This window comes from Candida parapsilosis, contig 006110 (assembly GCF_000182765.1).
Source record: "Candida parapsilosis strain CDC317 annotated contig 006110".
Classification (NCBI taxonomy): domain Eukaryota; kingdom Fungi; phylum Ascomycota; class Pichiomycetes; order Serinales; family Debaryomycetaceae; genus Lodderomyces; species Lodderomyces parapsilosis.
The window spans coordinates 812,300-833,617 of record NW_023503284.1 but is presented as its reverse complement, the minus strand read 5'-3'; the positions used below and the strand labels follow the sequence as shown (position 1 = coordinate 833,617).

Here is a 21,318-nt window from a genome sequence, read left to right as displayed (position 1 = left end):
TCAACCCATTCTCGAGTATATTGAATTGACATAGAGAGAAGGAAAAAAAAAAAAAAGTTGAGTCAGAATTTTTCACCCAGCTACTTACACTTTTCATTATTTCGAACATCTACAATGTCAACTACTTACGTCAACGAAAAGAGCGGAGTAGATTCTGCTGATCACTCCGGATCAGAGTCACAGCCATATGCAACATCAGCATACGCTTTGTTTATCAACCCAGAAGCAAAAATTTTTGTTTACAAGGAAACTGATGAAGACAAGACTAAATTTGCGTACACAGAGATATCACCCTCAGCATTGAAAAAGGCTAAAAAGGGTGCTGAGGGTTTAAAAAAGAAAGCTGAAAAACAATCCAAACTTCAGACTGAGAAGGAGTCAATGCCAAAGGTTGCTGATTTAGACTTGACCTCAATTGAAGAGGACAAGTCCTTGCCAGCTGCAAAAAAGATCAAATTGAGATCAATTCAAGACAGTATTGGAACAAGGGTACAAGTCAATGGATGGGTACACCGTTTGAGAGTACAAAAGGGCTTAGCTTTTATAACGTTGAGAGATGGTACGGGATTCTTGCAATGTGTTTTGACAGGAGAATTGGCCAAGGCAAGACAAACTCAGGAATTGACTATTGAATCAACGGTTCTGATCAAAGGTGTCGTTTCCAAGTTACCAGAGGGGAAAACTGCACCAGGGGGTGTTGAATTGAAGGCTGATTACTACGAAATTGTTGGTTTGGCCCCAAGTGGTGAAGACGCATTCACAAACAAAATCCAAGAAGGTGCTGATCCTTCATTGTTGTTGGATCAACGTCATTTGACTTTAAGAGGAGAAAGCATTTCGGCAGTGATGAGGGTTAGAGCCGCATTCTTGCACGCAATTAGAGAGTTTTATAGAGAAGAAGGGTTGTTAGAGGTTACCCCACCTTGTATGGTTCAAACACAAGTGGAAGGTGGGTCGACTTTGTTCAAAATGAACTATTACGGAGAAGAGGCTTACTTGACGCAATCGTCGCAATTGTATTTGGAAACTTGTTTGCCAGCGTTGGGTGATGTATATTGTGTCCAAGAATCATTTAGGGCTGAAAAGTCGCACACCAGAAGACACTTGAGTGAGTATACACACATCGAGGCAGAATTGGCGTTTCTTACTTTCGATGACTTGTTGAACCACTTAGAAAAATTGATCTCAAAAACAGTGCAAAGCGTATTGGAGGATCCAGTAGCTGGTGAATTGGTCAAGCAATTGAACCCCAAGTTTGAAGCTCCAAAATTGCCCTTCAAAAGAATGGAGTACGTTGAAGCTTTGGACTGGTTAAATGAAAGAGGTGTCTTGAACGACGAAGGAAAGCCTTACTCGTTTGGTGATGATATTGCCGAAGCTCAAGAAAGAAAAATGGTTGATACAATCAACCAACCTATATTGTTAACCAGGTTCCCAGTAGAGATTAAATCTTTTTACATGCAAAAATGTCAAGATGACCCAAGGGTGACTGAATCTGTTGACGTTTTGATGCCAAATGTTGGTGAAATTACAGGAGGTAGTATGAGAACTGTGGATTATGACGAGTTATTGGCTGGGTTTAAGAGAGAAAACATTGATCCTTCCGCTTATTATTGGTTCTTGGATCAACGTCGTTATGGTACATGTGAGCACGGTGGTTATGGTCTCGGTACTGAAAGAATCTTGGCTTGGCTTTGTGATAGATTTACAGTTAGGGATTGCTCTTTGTATCCAAGATTTACTGGTAGATGCAAGCCATAGAAGAGTTACATAGTTGGACTGGAGCATAGCGTAAGATATCATCAATTAATAAACAAAATGAAAGCACGTTAACATTGCGAATCGCTTATTCGGCATGGACAATTTCAGCCTTTTCTTCAAACGTTGGACTGATAGCTGCCGACTTGTATAATGGAGGTAAAGGTTCAATGTCTTTACGTAAAACATGAACTTGAACATTTCTCCATAATTTCTTTGTCTGGTATGCGGCGTGTTTTGTTGCCGACACTGAAAACACATGATCCAACTCCTCCAACGTCAAACCTTTTGTTTCAGGTAGGAACCAAAGCACCATGAAGAAGCCGATAATGTTCCAGGCGGCATAGAACCCAAATGCCCCTGTAGGCGTAAACTCATTTTGCAACCGTGGCCATGTGAATGCCAACAAGAAATTAAAGAACCAACATGTTGCAGTGGCCCAAGCCATACCCAAGTCTCTGATATACAATGGGAAAGCCTCGGCGGAATAGGTAAATGGAACTGGCCCTTCTGATGAGGAATAAACACACGCAAATAAATAAATACCTGTGGTAACCATACCTAGCTTGCCATTAGTGTCATCAATCAAAAACCCAAACCCTGCAATCAACAAGAAAGCCGACATTATGGGAAATGCAAAAAGCAACAAGTTTCTCCTTCCGAATCTGTCAATGGTTAAGAAAGCTGGAATTGCAAAAATGAAATTAATCATACCAAAACCCCATGATGCCAACATGGCTTTGACCTCACTCAAGTCGGCTTCAATAAAAATGGACGATGAATAGTAGGCAATAACATTAATCCCACAAAATTGTTGCATGAACATGACGATCCAAGATGCAATGGCACCGTTTCTATTTCTTCTAATGGTGAACATTTCAATAACTCTTTTCCAGGTGGGGATCCTGTACGTACCCTCTTCCTTCAACAACACATATTGATAGAAGCAGTCCCTTGCTGCTGAAATCTCGTCAAAACGCAACACCCTCAACGATTCAAACGCTTCCTTGTGTCTTCCTTTTCCCATTAACCAACGAGGTGATTCAGGAACATAAGGCACTTGAAACAAGACAATAAATGCAGGAATACAAGCACTTCCCAACATCAACCGCCAGTTTAACCCAGTACTAAAACCTCTATTTGGTACATAATAGAAAGCCAAAGCAGCAACATATCCAAACATGATACCCACGGCAGTGAAAAATTGCCACAACATGACCAAGGCACCCCTGATATGTTTTGGAGCACACTCTGCGGCATACGGAGGAACTGTAGCAGACTTGATACCCACTCCGAACCCCAAAAAGAAACGTGAAATAAATAAATGCCACCAATTATTGACAAACCCTTGCCACACGCATGTAATAGCAGAAATAAAACACGTCCAGAAAATAACCCATTTTCTTCCCAAATGTCTGTTCCAAAAATCTGACATCCAACAAGCAATACAGGATGCGCACAAATAAGGTGCACCATTGACCAAACCTTCAATCAAATCTGCATCTTTCATTTCAGTAATTCCAAAAGCACGGGGATAGAATAATGTTGCACCATTGATGACGGTTTGGTCCATGCCTTGTACAGCAGCAGCCATCGAACCAAGTGCAATAACGGCAACCAATTTTTTAGGTATGTGCCACTTTTTTGTTGCTTCTACTTGTAGAGCATCTTTTTCCTTCTCAGAGAGAAACGACATGTCTGCAAATCCAGCCGGAGATCTTGCCACAGCAGCTGCGTTGGCAAACAATTCTGGATCTAAATCGTGTTCCTTTGCGTAATTTCTACCCATCTCCATAACTTGTTGTTCAGTGTATCGTGAGAGAACATTTCCGTGTTCGGCTTCGTGTGACTCCTTCGAAGTCAAGTCTTCGGAACTCTTGTTGTCATTGTTGAGCGAGTCTGCCGAATTTTTTGAAATTGAGTCAAGTTCTTTAATGGGCATTATTAATTCTGGTGAGTATCGCGCACTGGAATCACACACGGTAGGGTTCCATTGCAGGTATTTATATTTCAGTGGAAACAACACAGAATTGCCTTTTTTGTTGCTTTTACTGATATCTTCCCCACACCAATAAGCTTTAACTAAGAAAAGTGAGCGAATTCGTCACATTAGTGGCTTACAATAGAGTTTACGCAATAACTTACACGTTTCGCATCTAGAATTCGCTCATGCCTAAAACAACAATAGAATGGCTACTCGAAACAAACCCCACGCGGAATTGAAAAATATACCAAGATTTTGTGTGAATGACCTTTCTTAACAACAAATGCAAAGTTGCAAAAAAACAAAAACAAAGTTTAAATGCACGACTGAGTTTTCATTGCAGCCAAAAGAAGAAGTAGAAAAAGTGAAAAGGATATTGCTACCAAGAAATATTTTCCCTTCGCATCCAAGAAAAGTTTGACGTGTACTTGCTTGGCTTACGGGAAATGAAAATTGCCGTACGGAGTGGATTGTGGCTTTCCGAGAAGTGGCCAATAAACCCCCTTTATTAATGAAAAGGTAGTCAGTGGTTGTGGCATGGAAACAAGTGGCATTATGCCTCATGTGTTGATTCCAAAGAGAGTGAGCCTAATTTTTTCAAAGCCTTCAACGATGTTAAAAAGCTTTCGGATTAAGGTTTTTCCTACAAATTTCTCGGAAGAATAGTACTTATAAATGGACAAGAAAACTACTGCTTAAAGCGGACGTAGGAATGACGTAGTTGTGTAAGCTAGAAATTTACTTGTTAACTAAACCAATTCTTTAAATGGCCATAAGCTTTTGTTCAAGTTTGGGCAAACAATGTTCGCCAAGAAATTTTATCACGTGTAAAGAGGCAAATTCAACCAAACTCGGAGGAACAGAAGGTTGGGAGTGCGGGGAGGATAGTGGGTGAGTAGGAACTCTTATCTGATGCCCCCCTACGGGGCTGTGCTAAATTACGAACAAGAGATGTACGATTTCATCAAATGCACCATAGAGGCCACTCATAAAGTTGAAATTCCAATCATTCTATTGCAAATTGTAAGTGAAATTCTGTTGTGGCACAAATGTGTGCCTCAAAGAGATTACCCTCTTTAGTAAAGGAATAGCAAAAGCCCTTTTACCAGGGAAACCTCACACAAGAATCAAAAACAAATATCTTGACTCTTAGCTGACACATTGGGTTGCGTTTTCTTAGGTGGTCGTGTAAAATGACTCACATCCCAATTGGGTAACACTACCAGTGCTTAGCCGCGATGAAAAATTTTTTTATATCTTTTTGGAAAAGCTTCATTCTGGAAGAGTCACTTCTCAATCAACAAGAAACAAATGACAGACCAAGCACAACCAAGCGAAAATAAACTTTGGGGTGGAAGATTCACCGGCGCAACTGATCCATTGATGGATTTGTACAATGCTAGTTTGCCTTATGATAAAATTATGTACGATGCTGATCTCACTGGAACGAAGGTGTACACTCTGGGATTAAACAAGTTGGGGTTGATTACGGAGGACGAGTTGGTAAAGATCCACGAAGGGTTGGAAGTGATCCGGAGGGAATGGAAAGAAGACAAGTTTGTCGAAAAACCAGGAGATGAAGATATCCATACTGCAAACGAAAGAAGATTGGGTGAGATTATTGGCAAACATATTGCCGGTAAGGTGCACACTGGGAGGTCTAGGAATGATCAAGTCGCCACTGATATGAGAATTTTTGTTCGCGAAGCTTTGAAAGATTTGAGTTTGAAAGTGAAGGTATTTATCGAAACTATTTTGACAAGATCTGAGAATGAAATCGATGTTTTAATGCCTGGATATACCCATTTACAAAGGGCCCAGCCGATTAGGTGGGCACACTGGTTGAGCTCGTATGCCACTTACTTTACTGAGGATTACAAAAGATTGCAACAAATTATCGAACGTGTCAATCAATCGCCATTAGGTTCGGGTGCATTGGCTGGTCACCCTTACGGCATTGATCGTTCTTTTTTGGCCAAAGGGTTGGGATTCGAAAGTGTCATTGGAAACTCATTGACAGCTGTTAGTGATCGAGATTTTGTTGTTGAGACATTGTTTTGGGGGACATTATTCATGAACCATATTTCACGTTTTGCTGAGGATTTGATTATTTACTCGAGTGCTGAATTTGGTTTCATAAAATTGGCTGATGCCTACTCTACTGGGTCTTCATTGATGCCACAGAAAAAGAACCCAGATTCATTGGAGTTGTTACGTGGTAAAAGTGGGAGAGTCTTTGGTGAGTTGTCGGGATTCTTGATGTCAATTAAATCGATCCCTTCCACGTACAACAAGGATATGCAAGAGGACAAGGAGCCTTTGTTTGACGCCTTGACTACAGTTGAGCATTCAATATTGATAGCCACTGGCGTCATCAGTACTTTGCAAATAAACAAGTCCAATATGGAGGGAGCTTTGACCATGGACATGTTGGCAACTGACTTGGCGGATTACCTAGTGAGAAAAGGAGTTCCATTCAGGGAAACACACCATATATCTGGTGAGTGTGTCAGAAAGGCTGAAGAAGAGAACTTGTCTGGAATTGACAAATTATCCTTTAAGCAGCTAAAGGAAATCGATGAACGATTTGAAAAGGATGTCATGGACACTTTCGACTTTGAGGTTAGTGTCGAGAGAAGAGACGCTATTGGTGGTACAGCCAAGTCGGCTGTTTTGGCTCAGTTAAAGAACTTAAAATCCCAGTTAAACTAATCCGCTCCTTGTGTTATCCTCGGTTTATTGTGATAGCATTCGGAAAGTACGGTTTGGAACAACAAGTAAAATCTCATTGGAATCAGATAATAGATTGCGTATTGTTGTTTTAAGTGAGTATTCCAACCCCCACCCCCCCTCCGCCTTGTCTTAAAAGGGTCTTTCGAAAAGAACAGTCTAGAACATTTCTTTCTCTCATTTTCAACCGATTGTTCCATTGTTTCACAATAACGGTTTTACAATCAAATCTGGTATGCGTGGTGGCTTAAAAGAGAATTAAGAATTAACAAACCTGAGATTGTGTAAAAACACAACCGCCTCGACACATTAAATTAAACTATATACTTTTAAACACATTATCAATACCAGTTCAATGACTGCGTTCCTCTCTATTAGAAGCTGCTTTAACTTTTGCCAATGTTCTGCTAGAATTTTTGAAACGGCCCAAAGCTCTTCTTAGGGCTGTTTCCTTGACATTTGCTTCTTCACTCACAACATTGTAATCAGAATTGTACTTGTTCAATAACTTTTCCGAAGTTTCCGGTAGATTGACATTGGATTCATTGGATCTCCATGGGTTCTCAACAGGCATTTCCTTCAAAAAATGGCACCAGTTAATTTCTGCCTCGTTAAGCGGCCTTTGCTGCTTGTTATACTCTCGAGTAATTTTGTCTAAATCAATTGTTTGTGATTCAGGAACCAAATCTAAGGGGTTTTGTAAATGTTCTAATGATCTTCTCTGCTTTGCAAAGTGTTGTCTATACTGATTTTGGGGCGAGGTGGGTGGTGTGTTTGTATTACTTGCGATAGAATGCTGCAAAGATAAGGTTGATATGGCACTCCCACGTCTACCAAAGTCTATGGAATCTGACCTTCGATGATTGTTGCCATACTGATAATTTGGGCTAGAGTTGGCTTGGGTTTGACCTTTAATGAACCGGGTGGCATCTGATTGAGTCATTTTGTATATACTGATCGATACAATATACCTCTGAAGCTGAGAAGCGGAAATAGACCGTCTTTATACCCTTGCAAAACTTGCAAGTTTATCATTTCTTTATAGCACAAATTAACATTTCTTGCAGTAAAAACCTTCGTTTCTTTTGTCGACATTTTTCCGAATCGTTATTAGAAATAGGACTCTCAATAAGGGCATCTACCTGTAGCCATATGTAGGGAGCCTAGTAGCTTCCTCACTTTGGTTTGGACGCCTCAACCGTTATTAGTTCTAGACTGATCCATCATCATGCGGACTCATTTTTAAAATTGCATTTGGGTGCGTCCCCTTGCATATAAAGTCACTAAACGGAAGTATAATTGACCCTAAAAATGTTATATGATAGCGACATATAAGCATTTGCTGGTAGCCCGCAACAACCCGATAGCGAAAATCCACCATGAAGAAGGCATACGATAAGGTTCCACATTCACATGACACTCATCTGGGCTCAACCTTTGCCAGTGCACGAGATCATCAACACTTCCTTTCGGCTGTACGTGGCTCTCTCTAATACTCGTCTTACATACCTTTTATCCCCAAAGATAGTTATAATATCCCTGACGTATTATGAAAACAGTAATAATAATTGATCACATTTGCATGGAAGACTCATAGATACCAGGAAAAATGTTTAGAAAACACCATTTAGCTGTATACTCAGGCGAAAGGCATAGCCGAAGTTACTGCGGACGGTGACAAATCACAATCACGTTGTGCTTGAGCTATAGAGAAGTTTAGAATGATTCCTTATTTTTTTAATTTTATATTTCAACTTTCTTTTTTCACAGATTAGTCATTTAGCCTTGCAGTTGTACCCCACATCAACATGTCGTCAGCGTTCAAACAAGTGGACGTGTTCACTTCCAAACCATTCAAAGGCAACCCAGTGGCCGTAATTATGGATGCCAATGGGTTATCTACCGAGCAAATGCAAACAATAGCCAATTGGACAAATCTTTCAGAGACAACGTTCGTGTTCCCAGCAACCAGCGACAAAGCTGACTACTACGTGCGTATATTTACGCCTCAAAGTGAATTGCCATTTGCAGGACATCCGACTATTGGTACATGTCATGCTTTGCTTGAATCCGGATTGATATCTGCGAAAGATGGAGTGGTTGTTCAAGAATGTGGAGCAGGTTTGGTTAAGTTGACAATTGTGCCTGGGGTCTCTACCTCATTCGAGTTACCAGACCCAGTTATTACACCACTTAGTGATACCCAAATTAATTCGCTTGAGACCGATTTAGGATGTGCGATTGATAAGAATTTGAGACCTGCCCTTGTTGATGTAGGTGCTCGTTGGATAATTGCACGCGTCGCTGACGCTAAAACAGTCTTGTCTGCAGAACCAGCATTTCCTCAATTGGCAAAGCATAATAACGAACTAAAGGCTACAGGGGTATCCATTTACGGAAATTGGTCAGATGATCACATTGAAGTCCGGTCATTCGCACCAGCTTGTGGCGTTGACGAGGATCCGGTTTGTGGAAGCGGCAATGGTGCTGTTGCTGCATTTATCAGGTCACATACAAATGAAGACAAGATATTGAAGTCTTCACAGGGGAGCGTTGTCAATCGTGAAGGTGCGCTTAAATTGACAATATCAAATAAGAAGGTTTTAGTAGGGGGAGATGCCGTCACTTGTATTGAGGGGAAGATAAGAATAACTTAGGGAACAATTATCTAATGATTGGACGTTGGAAGCATCTGAAAATCATAGAACTCCGAACTGCATGGTGGTAAGAATTTTACATTAACCTGTATAATTAGAACTAGAAAATAAAGGAAAACTTAGAGCCTCTTTTCCTGTAGGTATATTCAAAAGGATTGGGGTGTTCAAAGCCATATTCATGAATGTCATTTCTGAGTTTTTTTCGACATGTCCATTCGCGACATTTTAGATTGTTGTGGTTCAATTTCTCCGAATTTTTGTTGCAAAAACTGAACCCACATGACTGACACGTATGAGGTTAACCACTTACTCCAACGTCAAACAAGTCTAAAAAGGGGGTACTGAAATGCAACAATAATCGGTAGCCATCTTCGTAACAGCAGCATTCAACTACATTTGAACTTTAAGGAACAACAACACAATTCAACAGACAAACATACTCGACATTTCACACAACAAATTTCAACACCAATGACCACACAAAGAGATACTAACGCAAGTAAAAGCTGGGTCGACATATTACGAGAAAAAGCGTCAGATGATACAAGACAACTGGATGCCCCACAGTATCACAAGCTAACTGTGACTGAGTCGTTGCAATTTATATTGCAAGTGTTGGATCAAGGAACAACTCTTTTCAATAGTCGGTCGATAACAAAGTTGCTTATCGCGTTGGAGGTTTTAAAATCGTCACCAGACTATCAAGTCTACTCAAGCTACAACGAGCTCAAAACAAACACATCACTAATCACTGTGCTTCTTTATTCAAATTATTTGCTTAGCCATAATGTCAGCTCTTTTTACATGGATTCATTACCAAGCCCTATACTGTCAAGGTTTAAAACGTTTGAGTTATCTCCATTGTCCAAACCGGAGGAGTTTGTTACCAATCCATCAGACTTGTTGAATGAAAGTCAGAAACCGGAAAAAATGTACTTGCTACAAATGCATGTATTGGAGCTTATAGATCACTATCTTGATTTGGAGTGCCAAAATCTCAATAATGAGATATCCCCCATGCAAACCAAGTTGTTCATTTCGTTCTTTAATTTGTTGCTCGCGAGTCTACTTTCCACACCTATCTGTTGCCGGGATTACAATCAGATCAAAAAGTCTTGCATTGAGCAACAAATAACAGCAATTTTCAATAAAGCTCTCAATTTGCAATGCGATGCGGTTGACACGTCCAGACTTTGGGTTTGTTTAGTCAACTATGCCAATGACATTTGCTATGGCGACCTCAGGTTCATAAACAATTTTGTTAAACTTTTTCAAGACTTGTTGTATAAAAATAGAAAAGTGTTGAAAAATGAGCTAGTTCACAGTGGATTACAATTTTTCGTGGACACGTTCAAGCCAGATCATGTTTGGTTCGAAGTGGTTGCCGATGCTGTTGCTGATTGTACCATAGAGTCCTCCGAATACAAGTATTTGTATAGTGTTTGAAGCCAATGTGCCATGTCGTGATGATATATTTGTATTGCAATTTTTTTTTAATTTTCCCAATGCTCATCTCAAAATACACACTCTACTCAACCATAAATACACTCCCGTGATGCTCAAATCTACATCTGCTGGAAACGTCTCCATATACCAAGTCTCCGGATCCAATGTATCTCGTTCGTTACCCGACTGGATTGCCAAGAAGCGGAAGAAGGCTTTGAAACAAGATTTGGACTACTCCAACCGTATTGAATTAATTCAAGATTTCGAGTTCAGTGAAGCTTCAAACAAGATTAAAGTTTCCCCTGATGGTCAGTATTGTATGGCAACGGGTACATACAAGCCACAAATCCACGTTTATGATTTCGCCAACTTGTCTCTCAAGTTTGAACGTCACACAGATTGTGAAAATGTTGACTTTGTCATACTAAGTCAAGATTGGACTAAATCTGTCCATTTACAAGTCGACAGGAGTATCGAATTCCAAACCAAAGGTGGTATCTACTACAAGACAAGAATACCAAAATTTGGTAGAAGTTTATGCTACAATGAAGTAAATTGTGACCTTCTTGTGGGAGCCCTGGGTAATGAATTGTACAGGTTAAATTTGGAACAGGGAAGGTTTTTAAACCCTTTACAATTGGAGACCGAGAGAGGTGTCAATATGGTAACTATAAATAAAGTTCACGGTCTAATATCTGCTGGTCTCGAAGATGGTACGGTTGAGTTTTGGGATCCCAGATCAAAATCACGAGCAGGGAAGTTGTGGATTGATGAGCAATTGAATGAATCTGGAATACAAGTATCTTCAGTTAGTTTCCGTCAAGATGGATTGAATTTTGCATGTGGAACATCTAGTGGTAAGACCTTGCTTTACGATCTACGTACAAATCAACCATCAATAGTCAAAGATCAAGGTTATGGATTTGACATAAAGAGTATAGTGTGGTTGGAAAACACTTTGAAACCAGACACAATTTTAACCAGTGATAAGCGTATTACAAAAATTTGGGATAGAAATACAGCTAAGCCCTTTGCGTCTATGGAGCCCACAGTTGATATTAATGATGTTTGCCATGTTTCCAACTCGGGTATGTTTTTCATGGCCAATGAAGGTATGCCCATGCATACTTACTACATACCCAATTTGGGCCCTGCACCATCATGGTGTTCGTTCTTGGACAATGTGACAGAAGAATTGGAGGAGAAGCCATCGGATACTATTTACTCCAACTACCGATTCATTACCAAGGACGATGTACGTAAGTTAAATTTGGGTCATTTGATTGGGTCAAAGGTTTTGCGTTCGTATATGCATGGTTTTTTTATTGACACGGAGTTATATGAAAAAGTCAACCTTATTGCCAATCCCAATTCATTGCGTGATCAAAGAGAGCGTGATATCAGGAAGAAGATTGAAAAGGAAAGAGAATCGAGAATCAGATCAACTGGAGCCATTACGAATACAAAGATCAAAGTCAACAAAAACTTGGCAAACAGGTTGCAAGAAAAAGTTGGAGGTGATGCTGCAGAAAGTGTCATCAATGATGATAGATTTAAAGAAATGTTCGAGAACCCAGATTTCCAAGTTGATGAGGAATCCCATGAATATAAACAATTAAATCCAGTGAAAGCACCGGAGAAGGATATCACTAGGTCGAGAGGATTAACCGCAGCAGAAGAATCAGATGAGGAGAGATTCAATGACAATGGAGAAGTTGAAAGTGAACAGGATAGCGACGAGTCTGAAAGCGAGGAAAGTGAAGATGAGGAAGTAAAGAAAGCAAACAAGGCAAAACTCGATAAAGAATTGGCCAAGTTGAGGAAGAAGAAGGAAGAGGAAAAGAGATTCAAGAATGAAATGAAGATTCTCTCTAAAGAAGCGCCAAAGGAATCAAACAAACATAAAGAGACGTTTGGCTCTCAGGTCAAGAACTTACACAGAGTGAGCAAACCAAGAGATGATTCTAGACTTCAACGACATGCCAAGGGAGAAGCTGAACTTACTTTTGTCCCTAGAAGCAAGGAGAGAAAGAACAAGCCTAAGAGGGATGATGAAAATGGTACAGATAAGGGAAGAACCAAGCAAAGATTCGAAGGGCGTAGAATTGCCTCCAAAAATCAATTTAGAGGTATGTAGTGTGTAAGCGTAATATAAAATAGAATTAAAACACAAAGAAAATGAATTAACTTTTCATCACCAACAATGTCGCTAAACAACTTTCATCAGTACAAGAGTAAAGAATCAGGGGCACTAGATACCAATCCCCAGAACCGACCTAAATATGTGCAGAAAGTTCAATCAATCCCACAAGCGGAAGTCTGGCGAAATATCGTGTTAGGAGAAATTTCATCCAAATTAACTCAAATCAATGATGCACAAACCAGTGATGCTCGTCTTCGAGAGTTGAATGATGCTTTGAATCAGCTATTCAAGGAAAAGAGAAGTTGGGAGCATCATATAAAGAACCTCGGAGGTAATGATTATATCCACAATATCAAAGATATGATAAATTCCGGAATCAATGTTGCCGGGTGGAGATACTTTGGCAGGGCAAAGGAATTGCCTGATGTGAAGAAGATGATTGAGGAGAAGAAAAAGCAGACTGTGAAGCAGAATGGGAATGAATGGAGTAAAACTGTTGAAAATAGATTGGATGATCATTATTACGGCAAACAGAAGGATAGTAAACAGCTTCTTGAGTTCGAGTTGAGGCGAGGTTTAGAGTTAAGAAAAGAAGAAGGTGAAAGTACAAAGGTTTCACTCAGTGATTTACCTAGTCAAGAGCAGATTACAGAATGGTTGACCATGAAGAATATAGTTCAATAATTAGCTCGTTATATCCAATACATCGTTGACGACAATCACTCCTTCATTTCGGTAAATTTCCTCTGTTTTTTCGTCATTGTCAGGTGAAACACTCTTACTCAAACCCTTCGCCACGTATGTCTTGAACAGTTTTGCTGAGTCAATTGCGGAGTTTAGTACACAATAGTCAAAAGCAAGTCCAACAAATATAACTTCCTCAATGGCATGATCAAGGAGCGTTTGCTTCATTTCTGTGTGATGCAACCCCCACGTATCTTGGAAACACGAGTAGTACTCACGATCTTGCAAGTAACCCTTTTTGACGTTAGCTGTGGGTACACCTTCAATTGCATCAAATGCTTTTGCAAACCTCTGCTCTAACTCGGCACCAGGCGTTTCCTGAACACAATGATCTGGCCACACAAACTGCTTCTTGACTTGGTCAGTGGATGGATGCTTAAACTTCAACTCAGTAAATGGTTTTACACCATGTTGCGAAGCAAACGACGTATGATTCGATGGGTGCCAGTCCTGAGTTGCGATAACTAATGACCATTGTTTTAATTGTGGTTCAGTAATTAGCTCGACGATGGGATCAACAATTGATCGTCCATTTGCAATTGCTAGCGATCCAGTAGGAGGTAGAAAGTCCTCTTGCAAGTCAACGACAACTAAAGCTCTCTTGGTCATAGCGTTAAATTGACTTTTCGGGGAGAAAAAGTGACCGATTTTGTTACTCGGAAAGAGCCAACTATCTACGATTAAGATTCCAAGGGGTAAATAGTGAAATCATGCAATTTTGGAAACAATGAGGCCGCGTCATACTGCAACCTCAGTTTCTAGAAGCTTTCCATCAGTTGGTTGTTGCGGATTTGCTGCCAGTATGCGCTTTGACACTTGCCAAGTACAACCTGGGAGTCACTCAGTCTCCGATTTATGTGAATAGCCATTACGATCAACATGGACCTGACACAACGAAATTTTCAATGAGAAGTTCATCAATGTAACATTTATGTTGATTGGGCAACATACTGTTCTACCATCACTAACATCGACTTTGAAAGTCAAGATTGGTGAGCTCCAGTACACTAATGCCTTCTCTAAATCGTGAAAATTGCAGAGTTATTCGTTGCTGAAGTTTGTTCCACAACTTACAGAAAAATGCATGCCGTGTCTAGACAGATAAAGAATACTTTCAGCATGGCATTGTATGTTCCATCCTTCGGGATAATGTCGTTTAGTTTCTTCCACACATGTCCATTACTGAAAAGAACATTAGTGACTGCTAACGATCCCTCATTGTTCAAGTTCAATGATGACGAGTAAGAAATCTGAGATCCGTGATTGCATCCTAGAAAGCACATTCAATAACTTGAAATGTTGTACAAAACCAGAACAGTGCATGGAACATGGTAAAGTGGTTAGCCCGATGTTCAGCAGGTTGCTTTGCTTAGCCGCATTTTGGCCATGAAAGAGTAAACTTAAGCCCGTGGGGCCCGCACTCATTTTCCAGCTTTGAGGTTTTGTGTGGTGGCTGAATTTAGTATTTAAATAAGTGGAGGAATATTTCTTGGTTGTAAAGAATTAACGACCCAAGGATGACACTTTCAATTTGTTTCACTACAGAAGAGATAGAGCTTCTCCGACTATCTAAAGTGTAAAACATCAAACTAATCCGTATCATCTAGCAATCTATTTGTACTATCTCCTCCTCCAACTTTAGCTTTCCCTTATTTTCACCAGATGAAATGACAGCAGCAGTCAATTTCCCTCCTTTGTCACACCCGGAATCCAACCCCTTTGTGTACTTTTTCAACTTGAGTCCTCGTCCTGCATCATGTCCGTAATACACCACATAGTTTGCAGGTGCTTCCCCATGTTTAGAGTTGTAAACCTTTGACCAGCTCTTGGCAAATGGAGCATCAGGATCTGAAGTCGTTTCATTGAAATGGGGACCTATCAAAGAGCGCATCTCTAAATTGTCAATAGGGTTCTGTTGGCTCAACTTTAGATCGGGTCGAATACCAGCATGTACCGCAACACCGGGAGCAACGTCCTTTCCCACCGGTGCAATACCAAGCTCCTTAATTACAGAACACTGATTGATATACTTCACATGATGTGGTTGCAACTTCTTGGCAAAGAGATATTCCGGGTCATCATTAAACACTCCGTCGGTCCCAATGTGGCTGACATGTTGGCCGTCATTCAAAAGGAACCTTGGTTGATCAAGCGCGTGAAAGAGTGCATAGTATTGGAGAACGTAATACTCGTGGTTTCCAACGATACACTCGATCTTGTGCTCGATCAAATAATCCAACACCCTGAATGAATCAGGACCCTTGGTGACAAAGTCCCCTAGTACCAAGAGTTCATCTTCTCTCTTGTTGTACCTAACCTTCTTCAATAGCTGTTTAAATTCGTGGTAATGGCCATGGATATCGCCAATCATGATGATTCTCTTGATGTGTTTCTGCTCCTCACCAGCTACAAAGGTTGTATTCAACTGAGAAATGTGCTTTATCGGCTTTAGTGGCACTGCCTCGGGGATGTAGTAACTAGGTAGAACAATTGTAAACACCCAAAGTGTAGCCAACCCTAATAGACCAACAATGGTGTATAGAGTGACTTTTGTTCGTTTGTTAAGCGTGTTCGTATGTTTTGAAACGTATTCATCGCCTTCTTGGTGAAGTAGTGGGGCCGACTCACTCATAATGTCACACAGCTGGAATAAACCGTTTGTGGTCTAGCGACTTGTTGGATTTCGTTTTTGATGAGTCGGCTTTGGAATAACCTCATCGGTTGTTCCTGCATACAAGTTGACGTACCTGGCTGCGAAAATGCTCCTTTTCCTCTTTTTTGGCGTGGCGTCATATCAAATAACTTTCGGCGCCCCCTGCCTTGCCATGCTTCTTGAATGCACCCGAATTAAGGTCGACCTCCTCTAAATGAACTTTTTTGTAGACCCTTATATCCTCTATACTCTTCCGTGATTCAGGGGTAAACACCAAAATGATTTTTAATCAGATTAAGTTATCCGTATCTTCTGCTGTGCTGGCAAGAACCTCCAAATGTGGATACTGTGTAGTTGTAATTCAGAGTTTGTGAGTGTCGCCAACGCACACGATTTGGACTATGTAATATTCTTGCAACGTCAACAGTGCCAAATGACACTCCATGGGTAATAAACCCAGATGTCTATTTCGTGGAAGCTCTAGCCTGTGGTATCTAGTCGCATGATACCCGATTAGGACATCTTATAACCCAATCGGTGTTAATTACTTCCCTTTCGGGAATCCCAATTTACACAAAGTGTAGATAGAGCCAGCAGTAAAACGGCACCAAAACAACGTCGTCGTACTTATTGCTAAATATGTCTCCTCACGCGCGAAAAATATGTCGTAGAAATCAGTGTAACCCCCAAATACGCATACAAAATGTCGTCCGCTCTTTGTCTTATCATTGCCACCGACTTTTGCATACAAAAAAGGGGAAGTTCTCTACATTGCTTTATTCTTCTTCTTCCTCCTCCACAGGACAACTTTTTGCCATGAAGTTTTCAACCACTACAGCTGTTTCTACTTTGGCATTGCTTTCAGCTACTGCTGTCGACGCTTTAACGATTCAAAACCCATTCAATGGTCAACAACCTTTGAATTTGGATTTCAATTACGAAAAGTATGCCTCGCAATTGTCCCACTTGTTGTTTGATGAACAAAAGCAAAATGAGTTCTTTACCAAGGTGTCTGCTCTTTTTAATGAGCCTTTAGAATCATTGACTCATGAGACAAAAAAATTATGGTCAGATATGATTTTGAACTCGAAGCAATTTGGTGACTTGAGATTTACTATCCCCGGAAAAGCTGGTAAAATTGTTAAGCAACATTTTGATTTCCACGTTAAGGATCAAACTTTGCCAAACCACCAATTGCGGGTCAAGTCTACACCAGAAGATTTGGGTGTTGACACTGTTAAACAATACTCCGGATATTTAGATGTTGAAGATGAAGATAAACATTTCTTCTTTTGGGCATTTGAAAGTCGTAATGACCCAAAGAATGACCCAGTTATTTTGTGGTTGAATGGAGGTCCAGGATGCTCATCCACCACTGGATTATTTTTTGAATTGGGCCCTTCATCAATCAACAAGGATATACAACCAGTCCATAATCCATATGCTTGGAACAACAACGCTACTGTTATATTTTTGGACCAGCCAGTCAACGTCGGTTATTCGTACTCATCATCATCGGTTTCAAACACGGTTGCCGCTGGTAAGGATGTGTATGCCTTTTTGGAATTGTTTTTCAAGCAATTCCCTCAATATGCCAAGTTGGATTTCCACATTGCTGGTGAGTCATATGCTGGCCATTACATTCCTGTGTTTGCCAGTGAGATTTTGAGTCACCCTAAACGTTCTTTCAATTTGACTTCTGTTTTGATTGGTAATGGATTAACTGATCCATTGACTCAATACGAGTACTATGAACCAATGGCCTGTGGCGAAGGTGGTGAGCCAAGTGTTTTGGAACCGGAAGAGTGTCAATCAATGACTGATGCTATCCCCAGGTGTCAATCCTTGATTCAACAATGTTATGAGTCAGAGTCAGTCTGGAGCTGTGTTCCTGCAACTGTTTACTGTAACAATGCTCAATTGGGACCATATCAAAAGACAGGTAGAAATGTTTACGATATCAGAACAATGTGTGAAGGTTCAAACTTGTGCTACGAAGGTTTGGAGTATATCGACACATATATGAACAAACCAGAAGTTATGAAGGCTTTGGGTGCCGAAGTTTCCAGCTATGAGTCATGCAACTTTGATGTCAATAGAAACTTTGTTTTTGCCGGTGACTGGATGAAACCTTACTTTAAAAATGTGATTGACATTTTACAACAAAACTTGCCAGTCTTGATTTACGCTGGTGATAAAGATTTCATTTGTAACTGGTTGGGTAACCAAGCTTGGGCTGATAAATTGGAATGGAGTGGCTCCAAGGAATTCTCCAAAGCTCCTGTTAGAAAATGGAAGGTTGATGGTAAACATGCTGGTGATGTTAAAAACTATGAACATTTCACTTTCTTGAGAGTCTTTGGTGGTGGTCATATGGTTCCATACGACCAACCAGAAAATGCCCTTGATATGGTTAACAGATGGGTTTCTGGAGATTATAAATTTTAGGTAACTAGAGATAATAAAAAAAGGACTAGTTTAGTGGCGCTATATAGAGAGAGGTGTGCATCTTGTGAGACCTAGATGGCAGCGATAATTCCCAACACCGACTTGGTTTGGAACCTGTGCTGATCCTGGCTTCCTCAGTAGAGTAGGTATAAGCAAAGGCTTATTGTGATACGGTGATGCTCTTGAAAACGTCAGCTGAGACTATTTATGCGTAGTTTTTGAACCTTGATATTTTACTTTCTCTAAAATTGGTGCCAAATTTTATGTAAAAATATTTCATTGAGTACATTTTCAACGATTGAAATAACTACGATGACGACCCGAGGGATTTAACAGAATACAACCTTTTGCCTTTGTCGAACTGTTATTCCCCTTGGGTTAAATTGATAAGAAAAAAGAAAACTGTATCCAAGTCGAACTCGTTATTCTTGAAAGCATCACTTCCCCCTCCGCATCTACCCCCCCCCACACTCGACCAAAGCGTATTTCAATAACCGGTACTCCAGGGCCGTCATATACACCGCCATTGTGTCAAGAGAAAGTATATAGCGTCTGAATAGGATAGTTATACTTTTTTTTGTGTTGTGTAATTACGTTTTGCGCGTAAAGCATTATTATTGTTTACAAAAATGTCATCGACATAAAACTACCCGATTTGGAACTAATGTAAACACACAAACAGAAGCAATGGCGTAGCATCAAAAGTATTGACGTTGACAAGGCAATTTAAAATTTAAAAGCATAAGATGAGATGAGTGACAAAAAAGAGAGAGAGGGAAAAGTGAGTAGTTCTTATAGATTGTTTGTGTTTTGTTCCAGACTATCGCATTTAAGAGAAGCAGTCAGCACACAACGTCACTACTGCAAACCATAGCTGCCATACTCCCCATTGCCTGAATCTTTCACACCATATGCATAGGTTTGCTACCACAATACGCCACTTTATATTTTGATACCCACAACAATACCCTTGATGACTATACGGCATATACATTTCGCTTCAATACTACTATCGTTTGCATTGGCAATAGTACTGGGAGTTTTAACAATCCTTCGAAACCATAACAATGTTTACTATCTACTATACTCGGTGTCCAGTTTTGCCCTAGCGGCATATTACGTCGTACCCGTTGTTTATACCCACATTATCGCCATAACGTTTCAGTTCATCATATCATTACTCAACATAATATCTGGAATATTGTTGATTGTTCATTTCCAATACACTGTCGTTACAATCTTATTCACTGTCAATATCATTTTCATTTCGGTATCGTTGACTATGTTGCTATTCATTGTATATATAGAGAGCAACACAGTTAAAGATAATGTCACTGATACAGTTTCCAAAAAGGCATCCGATGCAACCTTATTTGATCACGATTATGCATTGGACAAGAACTGGATCGAAAAGAATGGTACTGATTGCCAGAATCGAATGCCATTGCCTTATTCTATGTCGACAAATACGATTCAGCAAGCATTGCAACGTGCCAAATCTCATGATGCATCATCCCTCATAAACGTTGACGATCATTATGACATGCTAACTCTACCAAAAAGAGTAACTGCACAAGATGTCAATGCAACTAACAAGCAGAAGATGCGAATGCAAAGATGGAGACTGATTAACTATGAGAAGCAATTTATGTCGCAGATCAATGAATCATTGCTTCCACCAGTTTTAAGAAACAGTAAACGGGTGTCAGAGGATAATGAGAAAGACATGCAGGGGTTGGAGCAGATTAGTGGATTTAAACCGAAAAAGATACGTTCAACCATGACTTTAGATGAATGGGATCTTAGCGAATACAACAAAATGAGAAAAATATCTGGTTACACTATTGTTCCTGGTATGCACCACTTTGTAAGTGACACAAATTTGTGCAAAAAGACACTTGACACCAATGTTGAGCACTTGTTACCACCAAAGGAGTCCCCAGTAGACAATATCGACCATTTGAGCGACATCGAAACCAACAATATTCCATCGTTGGATAGAGATTTCAGCTATCCATCAAACCAAAGTGAATGTGCACCATCCCTTCACACTTTTAGAAAAGAAAGTTCCAATTCACAAAATACCCAACTAAGTGACGATACCAATCAAGTACAAACTCAAACAATCTCACCACATCCTTTACCAGAACCCACAACACCGCCACCACCACCATCGAGTGAACTGATGACAAACTCCAAGAACAACTCACCAATTAAAAAGTTTCTCACTGATAGCCCGAGAAAGATTTTTCGATCAAACACAGCAGTATTTCATCAACGTCACAACCATTCAAATTCAATTGCATCCAATTCTTACTCTCTCATGTCGGGTGTATCTTCGAGATCGAGATCATCATCGCCAAAGAAATTGAAATCGTACTTGAAAATCCACAAACATAGTTTAAGCGTGCCGAATTTTGCAATCAACAAGTCATCATCACAACAACTGACTTCGCCACTCCCTTCACCACAACATTCGGAATACTTCTCTGTCAACTCAACCAAGCTTGTTGAGCCAATAGATTTGTGGGAGATACAGACGACAAACTTTGCTTTTGAGGATGCAGATGAGCAGCAGTCGTTAAGTGAGCCTAAGAATGAGGGGGAAACGAACGATGGTTCCAGAGTCAGCTCTTTACCAAGTCAGGCTATAGGGGAGTATGATCGGGAAAAATGGAGGGCCATCAAATTGTGTCAAGCCGGGGAGGATATAGGTAGACCATGTGTATAATGATATTAACGTGTTCAGGATTAT

General features: G+C 40.2%; 12 protein-coding genes across 12 annotated transcripts; 8 read left to right on the top strand and 4 right to left on the bottom strand. All coding sequences in view use genetic code 12, as the record gives it.

The window, feature by feature from the left end:
• Positions 1-114: 114 nt before the first annotated feature.
• DED81 (asparagine--tRNA ligase) lies at positions 115-1,761 on the top strand (the record flags this gene model as incomplete). Its single annotated transcript, XM_036812162.1, has 1 exon — positions 115-1,761. One exon carries the CDS (start codon positions 115-117, stop codon positions 1,759-1,761), a length of 1,647 nt encoding a protein of 548 aa, XP_036668527.1.
• Positions 1,762-1,846: 85 nt separating this feature from the next.
• CPAR2_703800 (sugar porter family MFS transporter) lies at positions 1,847-3,700 on the bottom strand (the record flags this gene model as incomplete). Its single annotated transcript, XM_036812161.1, has 1 exon — positions 1,847-3,700. The coding sequence occupies one exon, from the start codon at positions 3,698-3,700 to the stop codon at positions 1,847-1,849; it is 1,854 nt and encodes a 617-aa protein (XP_036668526.1).
• A 1,353-nt stretch (positions 3,701-5,053) lies between these two features.
• On the top strand, positions 5,054-6,454 carry ARG4 (argininosuccinate lyase; the record flags this gene model as incomplete). Its single annotated transcript, XM_036812160.1, has 1 exon — positions 5,054-6,454. The coding sequence occupies one exon, from the start codon at positions 5,054-5,056 to the stop codon at positions 6,452-6,454; it is 1,401 nt and encodes a 466-aa protein (XP_036668525.1).
• A 370-nt stretch (positions 6,455-6,824) lies between these two features.
• On the bottom strand, positions 6,825-7,415 carry CPAR2_703780 (uncharacterized protein; the record flags this gene model as incomplete). The annotated part of the gene is made up of 1 exon (XM_036812159.1): positions 6,825-7,415. The coding sequence occupies one exon, from the start codon at positions 7,413-7,415 to the stop codon at positions 6,825-6,827; it is 591 nt and encodes a 196-aa protein (XP_036668524.1).
• An 865-nt stretch (positions 7,416-8,280) lies between these two features.
• Positions 8,281-9,129, top strand: CPAR2_703770 (uncharacterized protein; the record flags this gene model as incomplete). Its single annotated transcript, XM_036812158.1, has 1 exon — positions 8,281-9,129. One exon carries the CDS (start codon positions 8,281-8,283, stop codon positions 9,127-9,129), a length of 849 nt encoding a protein of 282 aa, XP_036668523.1.
• Positions 9,130-9,600: 471 nt separating this feature from the next.
• On the top strand, positions 9,601-10,575 carry CPAR2_703760 (uncharacterized protein; the record flags this gene model as incomplete). The annotated part of the gene is made up of 1 exon (XM_036812157.1): positions 9,601-10,575. The coding sequence occupies one exon, from the start codon at positions 9,601-9,603 to the stop codon at positions 10,573-10,575; it is 975 nt and encodes a 324-aa protein (XP_036668522.1).
• Positions 10,576-10,684: 109 nt separating this feature from the next.
• ENP2 (ribosome biosynthesis protein) lies at positions 10,685-12,712 on the top strand (the record flags this gene model as incomplete). The annotated part of the gene is made up of 1 exon (XM_036812155.1): positions 10,685-12,712. The coding sequence occupies one exon, from the start codon at positions 10,685-10,687 to the stop codon at positions 12,710-12,712; it is 2,028 nt and encodes a 675-aa protein (XP_036668521.1).
• Positions 12,713-12,778: 66 nt separating this feature from the next.
• Positions 12,779-13,402, top strand: ISY1 (Isy1p; the record flags this gene model as incomplete). Its single annotated transcript, XM_036812154.1, has 1 exon — positions 12,779-13,402. The coding sequence occupies one exon, from the start codon at positions 12,779-12,781 to the stop codon at positions 13,400-13,402; it is 624 nt and encodes a 207-aa protein (XP_036668520.1).
• PNC1 (nicotinamidase) lies at positions 13,403-14,071 on the bottom strand (the record flags this gene model as incomplete). Its single annotated transcript, XM_036812153.1, has 1 exon — positions 13,403-14,071. One exon carries the CDS (start codon positions 14,069-14,071, stop codon positions 13,403-13,405), a length of 669 nt encoding a protein of 222 aa, XP_036668519.1.
• A 994-nt stretch (positions 14,072-15,065) lies between these two features.
• On the bottom strand, positions 15,066-16,094 carry CPAR2_703720 (metallophosphoesterase family protein; the record flags this gene model as incomplete). The annotated part of the gene is made up of 1 exon (XM_036812152.1): positions 15,066-16,094. One exon carries the CDS (start codon positions 16,092-16,094, stop codon positions 15,066-15,068), a length of 1,029 nt encoding a protein of 342 aa, XP_036668518.1.
• An 837-nt stretch (positions 16,095-16,931) lies between these two features.
• CPY1 (carboxypeptidase C) lies at positions 16,932-18,563 on the top strand (the record flags this gene model as incomplete). The annotated part of the gene is made up of 1 exon (XM_036812151.1): positions 16,932-18,563. One exon carries the CDS (start codon positions 16,932-16,934, stop codon positions 18,561-18,563), a length of 1,632 nt encoding a protein of 543 aa, XP_036668517.1.
• Positions 18,564-19,845: 1,282 nt separating this feature from the next.
• Positions 19,846-21,294, top strand: CPAR2_703700 (uncharacterized protein; the record flags this gene model as incomplete). The annotated part of the gene is made up of 1 exon (XM_036812150.1): positions 19,846-21,294. One exon carries the CDS (start codon positions 19,846-19,848, stop codon positions 21,292-21,294), a length of 1,449 nt encoding a protein of 482 aa, XP_036668516.1.
• Between the last annotated feature and the right edge of the window lie 24 nt (positions 21,295-21,318).